At 42.7% G+C, this 6,882-nt stretch overlaps 1 protein-coding gene across 1 annotated transcript in view; it reads right to left on the reverse strand.

Annotated features, from left to right (window-relative positions):
- flt1 (fms related receptor tyrosine kinase 1) overlaps positions 1 to 6,882 on the reverse strand; it is a 40,455-nt gene that overhangs the window by 30,319 nt on the left and 3,254 nt on the right. The window contains exons 3-4 of the mRNA XM_023416957.2: positions 6,028 to 6,233; positions 3,253 to 3,377 (exon numbers count right to left, since the gene is read on the reverse strand). Of these exons, the coding sequence (XP_023272725.2) occupies positions 3,253 to 3,377; positions 6,028 to 6,233 (331 nt within the window). The remainder of the gene's footprint in view (positions 1 to 3,252; positions 3,378 to 6,027; positions 6,234 to 6,882) is intronic.

Below are 6,882 nucleotides of genomic sequence, written 5' to 3' on the forward strand. Positions count from 1 at the left end.
GAGGAACTTTCTGAAATATGAGAAAATAACCCTGATGATGTCATCTTAGCTTGGGCTAAGGATGTTTTTTAAAAAAATTACAAACTAGATGTGTGCCGTTTGAAAGAAGTGGGCATTTAAGATTCAGGGAGGGTCTAATTAAGTACACTATTTAATTGCATTATGGTAATTGTAGGACCCAGTGTTTCTGGCATACCACCTCTTCTACTGCTTTGATTTTCCATCATTCTTTTTGAAATCTGCTTCTTTTGTGTCCTCGAACTTTATGGAATCACAATTTAAGTCAAGTTATCGTTAAACAAATGTCACATGCAAGTCTTTCAGGTGTCTGAATGTTAACCGTTGCATTGATATGGCATTTGATCATTGTCCTTTCAAAATTGTGCTTTTACATAGACCTACACGAGACTGAGTCCTTGAAAAAAGGGCATGCAAGGTCTGTCCATTGCTGTCTTATTCGTTTCTTATTGTCAAAACTTAAGATGGAATGTTTTTCCATTAAAATGGTCACATTTTATTGTACAAACCAAAACAAATCTCAAAACCTCATTGCTCTGACGCAAATCCAAGTCTCAGGTCTACAGTTTTGATTGAGTCTTTACTGATTCTCGCTTGTTCTCTTCTTTGTTTTAATACAGAAGAAAACCAGGCAATGTTATTCAGTTGCAGAAGTTCATTTTAAACTGAGTATTACACAAAATGTGCAGTGGAGCGATGCAATAGGTGCAAAAATAGATTGGCTTGAAGAAATTAGCGTGGGGTTTGTGTGACTGGTTTCTTGTGCAACTGCAGATTTTTCTACTGCTGCTCAACTCAAACTCCTCTTGGGTTTAATCCTGGTTTGGACTTGTGTGTATAATGAACAGAGCCACTTCAGGTTAAAGGAAGAGTGTGGTAAGTCCTTTTTTGGACCAGTAAAATTTTTTGGTCACATGAAAAACTTCCTGAAGGAAATTCAAAATGAAGCTGACTATATTCGCACAGTGTTGGTTTTATAATCTAATTTCTTGGCTACCTTGACACGGACACTTGTGTAACTGTGTAACCTTGTTGTTTTCTTGGAGGCAGCCACAAGGAAATGTTACTGTGACACAGTGGAAGCCTCCCACCCACTCTCAAGGGAGCAGGTAGACCCCCCTCCTCCCCAATGCTTCCCACTCTTCCCTCCTCCCAAACTTACTGAAGCCCCATCGGAGTGCCCTTAGTGCCCTCTCTGCCCCTCTTACGCCCATCTCCTAACCCTACATTGAGGCGAGGCAAAGGTGGAGGCGGTGGTGGAGGTGGAAACAAGGGGAGGAGTGAACGAGTTACGGGGAGTCAGGATATGAGAAACGTGACTCCAGTCGATCTCCTCGCATCCTGTTGCCGCAGGATATAGACATTTTGACTGGAACCCCAGGTCGACCCCATCATCCCGGACCTCCGGACTTGTTGGTCACTTTCACGGCCAGAGCGAGAGACAGCAGAGCCTCCTGGGTATTGTTCCCGCTGAGAAGGGTCATGTTAAAGATCCAAGCAAAGTGCTAAATCCTTCCAGGAAAAAAACACTCCAGAGGCTGTGACAGTGAGTGGATTCCTGGTTCAGACGGGCCAGCGCAGGTTAGAGGAGGAAGAAGGAGATGAAGGAAGAGGAGGAAAACTAATTTTAGAATAATTACCTTAGTGGTTCCAGGCATTTGGGAGGAGATGGAAGCAAGACAAAAACCTGTGTGTGTGTGTGTGTGTGTGTGTGTGTGTGTGTGTGTGTGTGTGTGTGTCTGTGTGTGTGTGTCTGTGTGTTGATGTCCAACTATGTGTGTTTTTTAAGATCATATTTAGAGTCTGGAGAACCAGTAGGATATGATATTCAGGGTCTTATTTGTCCTATAATGTTTTTGCACTTCCTGGATTCCAGATCCAGAACATTTCAAATTCCTAGACATTTCTTCTTGTTGCAGTTTTCCTCTTGTTTATTAGCCATGTTAGCAGCATTGATCTACCACTTTGGTCCAGACTGAAATGTCTCAAAAACTATTGGATGGATTGCCGTGAAATTTTATTCAGACAATAATGTTCCCCAGAGGATGAATTTGTCTGACTTTGATCATCACCTGACTTTTATATTGGCTTTAAGGCCCAATGTGATACAAACTAGGGGTAAGGAATTTGAAAGTCATCAGTTATTAGGGCAGACAGGGTCTAACATAGTTGCTTTTGAGTTGCATGATTGGAAGTGTAGGACCTGGCATTTTTAAACCGAATTACAATAGGGGCTAAAAGTCAGGAAATATCTGAGAGAGAAAAGGAATAAAAAACATGATTTTAAGCAATACCTACTTATTATTCCCCAATTGGATTGTCGAGTTCAGAGCCTTCTGCATGTTTAACAGCTACTCTATTGTAGTTACACCACAATAAGCTTCCTACAGTGACGCACAAGCCATCACATTATGATTGAAGAGAATGGACTGTACTTTGATCTGTCAGGGGCCAACAGTAGCTACCCTTGCTTCCTCCACCAGGCACACCAGCTGTTTAAAGCATCATTCGGGGGAAGCTGGCAGCCAGGATTCTTACTACAAGAAGTAAAGGTTGAGATGTGGGAAGTGCTCTTGGCTCGGGGCCAATGGGGCACTCCAAGCGCTACGTCCTGTCTCCAGAGGTGACGGCAGTGTTGCCATAGGCGCCGCTTGATTGGAAAAACCCCGTAAAGAAAGAAGCATCTTTGATTGGTAGTTTTTCTTGAATATGTGAACAGACAGACACAATCTCTTCTAAGTTATGGACTTATAGACTGACCTACTATATATTGATTTACTATCACGGACACGAATGCATGAACTCAAACACACAGACATGCAGTCAGCAAGCACTCTAAATGCTCCTCTTTGCACTTAGTAACTCTGCCCACTCTCCCCCTCACTCAGCACTCAAGCACCAACACTCACAAACATATCCGCACACACTTTCACACATATCCGCAGACGGACATAAACAAACGGACACACACGCCACAGTGTAATGGCTGCCAAGATAAGAACAATGTGGCAAATGATCTGCAGAGGGACAGTGCATAGCGTGTATATGTGAGCCCTGATGGAAAAAACTGGGGCAAGTGATGATGTGAGGAGAATGTAAGTGTGGTGTGACTGGGCAAAGTGAGGCGTGAGTGTGTAGATACACGCACTACATGTAAAGATGATGCAGATCTCTGAGCTCCAACATGAATTAAAAAGACACTTAAATTGTCATTTCATTCATATTTGCACTGACCTTGACCAGTGTGGTGGTGACGTTGGGGTGTGTGACTCGGCAGGGGATGACCAGTGGCTCCTTCTCCCTCAGGTACAACACATCTGGGCTCATACCCGGATGTTCCACAAATGGCTGCTGGCTGTCTGAAACCCAAACACTGCGGTCAGGGACACATATGGTACAGATAATAAGCATGTAACATGAAAACATACAAAAAGACTACTTCTTTTTACACACAAATATCATACCACCATGCTTGTAGTTTTAAAGGGTCAGTTCATCTAAATTACCGAAAAACACGTTTTCTCAATTACCTCCAGCGGCACTTAGCCATGCACTAATAGTGGTTTTAGATTAGAGATAGTTGTAGTATATTATACTTTAGGGCTGCATTTAACTATTATATCCATTATCATAACATCTGCATTTTCTTGGCTAATCGATATTAATTTCTGCTTTCTGAAAAATTCCCACCACAGCTTCTCAGCATTCAAGCTGATGTCTTCAAATGTGTTGTTTTAAACTGCCAACAGTTAAAGAAACCAAAAATATTATATATGTGTTGATATAAAAGAGAGATAAGCAGCAAACCCCCCCCCAAAAAAAAAAAACAACCTAAAATGCAGAACAAAAGATTGGAAAAGGACCGAAATTATTAATCAGTTATGAAAATCATTGTGAATAAGATTTCTACAGATCCATTTATATATTATTAATTTGATATATTCCTCGATCTGTGCGTGGGGGTAAATGGAACTATGTCTGTGGTGTTGTGTGCACAGAAATCTGACATTTAAGAAAATGAATAACATCTGTTTCCAGGAAGTGCCCATGTTACTCTGGATAATCCATGCCAACAATTACTGTAAACACTATTCCTAGGAAGAAATATTTCTTCACTAAGGAGTAATTCCATTGAAAGATGTCACACAGTTTCAGGAAAGATGAGATGGTGGTGTATCTTTAATGCTTTGAGCAACAAGCTCTCACTCACTTCCCCCGCATTGGCATGGACGCAGAAATCTAACAGACAAATCTCTCAACAGGGACTTATTACTGTCTGCATGGTGAGATAGGACTGTGTGCAAGGGTGTAACAGATATGTTTTATCTGCATTTTATCTATTTTTATGTGCGTAAAAACTGTACAAATGCAGAGTTTTATACCAAAGAACTAAATAGGCAGTTCTTTTTTTTTTTTTTTTGGAAGTGTTTGCACCTTCACCAGTGACGGCAGTCTGTATGTGGACAGTGAGGCGAAACCCAGGGCAGGATCAAAGCGCTCGCCACGCCACCACTAACTGAAGCTCCTCCAGTTTATTGCTTTGAGCATATGAAAATAACTGAAGACGACTCAGATGACTGTATCAACATTTTTTTTCAACTCAGATCTTCTCTCATCTGGTCGGTGGTGAGATTTTATTAAGAAAGTCAACCTGGAACAATAAAAGCCAAAGGAGGATAAAAAAAATTACCCCCTTGACCGAGTGAGAAAATATGTTGTTTTAATAATTTTCTGTGAACTGACCCTTTAATTTCATGCACACACAGAAAGGAAAGAAAACAATCAGCTGCCTCTATGCACAAACACACAAACAAACACACACACTTCCAAGTATCAATCTCAACAACAAACAAAAACAAACAGACACACACTCCTAAACATACACTGGTCCTCCACACCCATTCATTGAATACCCATTCAGCAAATGACTGCCTGCAGTCAACAATAAACACACAGATTGTTTAGAAGCAATCAAACGGCCTCTCTGAGCTTTCTCCTCCCAGCTCGACTACTGTAACAGTTCTGTGCCATTCAAAGGTGTGGGTGTTGCTCACTGTATTGTTTGTTACTATAGGGTGTTATTCAAGGAAAGCAAATCTCTGAACATTCGAACAAAAGTACCCCAAGGACTAGAGGACTGAGGGCTTCCTTCTCTTGCTTTGATTCCTAATAGAGGACTAAAGGAGGGAGGCAACGTCTGAGCAGAGCTGCAGGCCAAGTCTGACGCTTAATGGACATGGCGACCTGAGCGATTGATGGCCCCCGAGGGTCCTGTTGGCCAAACAGTAGCATGCCCTGTGACCCTGGCCATCTGCCCAGCTCCACACCCGGTACAGCCCAGCCCGAAACAGCGTCACCTTCCAGGACAGGGAGGAGGCGGCTGGGTAGACATCGTGCCTCCTCTGCCCCTGGATACCACTGAGCCTCTGGCCTTCATCTTATCCTTCTCAGCTCCTCTCACACACACAAACACACTTCCACACACCTCCCTGCCGCCACCTTGTAGAGACACAGCGACATCCCCTCCCAGCACAACCCCTTCGAGCCCTTCCCCTCCTCCCCCAAGCACAGGATGCTTCAAGCAAGGCTGACCAGAGCAGATAAGGCTGATGCCCTGGGAAACTCTGCCCGGGCCTGAGCCTTTCAGCAGCTGGGCTATTCCTGGCCTCGAGGTAGCACGTAAACGAAAGTAAAAAAGGATTTATATATAGACAACAGGGAGGTAGGCCTGGGCTGAGAAAAGAGAGGCAGGGGAGGAGGGGGGTGAAACTGTGCCAGAGTCATCTAGAAGGATGTGTTGTTGGGACAAACAGTGTTTAGATATAATTGGCTCTCTGGCATTGGTCTGTATTTAGCACCCACCACATCCTGTTTAACCTGGGGATATAAACAATAAGCACCACGGGGTGAAGGAGTGAGTACGAGACAGAGTAAAGGACAGCTACAGAAAAAGAGAGACAGATAAGAAAAAGAAGAAAAATCAAAGGAAAAAGCGCAGTAGTGTGTTACCTGTGACATAAACATAAACAGAGTTCTGTTTTCGAGGTCGGTGCCGATATCTGCAGCGGAACGGGCCCGTGTGCTGGGCCTGGCTGCGGCTGACCGTCAAACGGCTGCAGTGCTGCTGGCCTCTCTTCCCGCAGCGAGATTCCTCCACTCGCACCTGATCTCTGGCCAAACCTGATGGGAACGCCCATATCAGCTCCCAGCGACCCCTGGTCAACAGGTAGAAGGGATTGAAACCAAAATACACTTGGCAAACTTTTATGTTCACAGTCAGCTTACATCATAGGAACTCCACCCCTTTATCTAATGATTGTTTAACCATATGTAGGTGGAAGGGTGGAAGAATGAAGCCTCTTTAAAATATGTCCCAGAGATTTAAATTTCACCGAGTGGCCTAATGACGGTGCTCTAAATGTCTTTTTTAAAATTCAAATTCCTTGTGTTTTGGATTCTTTCCATTTTGTTTTGTTTTTCGGTGTTAGGTACAAGAAAATGTGAATAAAACTCTTACAAGCAAAAGATAAAAAAAATCTAATTCTGCATCTATGACTATGATTCTCTGCAGCAGATATCTGGTTGAGATACCATTAACAGGAAGTTAAAAGCTCCACCAGCAAACGAGCAATTGCTAGTAATTGTTGAAGAATGTTTTAAATAAAAAAATTAAAAAACTGACACATATTTTGAGACTACAAGAAGCAGAGCTGGAGGAAAAATGGTAAAAAATTGAACAAAGTGAAGAAAATATTGACACTGTGATATGATTCAGGATGAGGTTCTTCTCCGACTGTGCAGAATTTAATTGAAAAACCACAACTTTAATTTGATTCTAATGAGCAGTGTCTTGATGACGTTGGG

This window comes from Seriola lalandi, unplaced genomic scaffold (assembly GCF_002814215.2).
Source record: "Seriola lalandi dorsalis isolate HSWRI2012SDOR001 ecotype SW California unplaced genomic scaffold, Sedor1 jcf7180002054570, whole genome shotgun sequence".
NCBI lineage: Eukaryota > Metazoa > Chordata > Actinopteri > Carangiformes > Carangidae > Seriola > Seriola lalandi.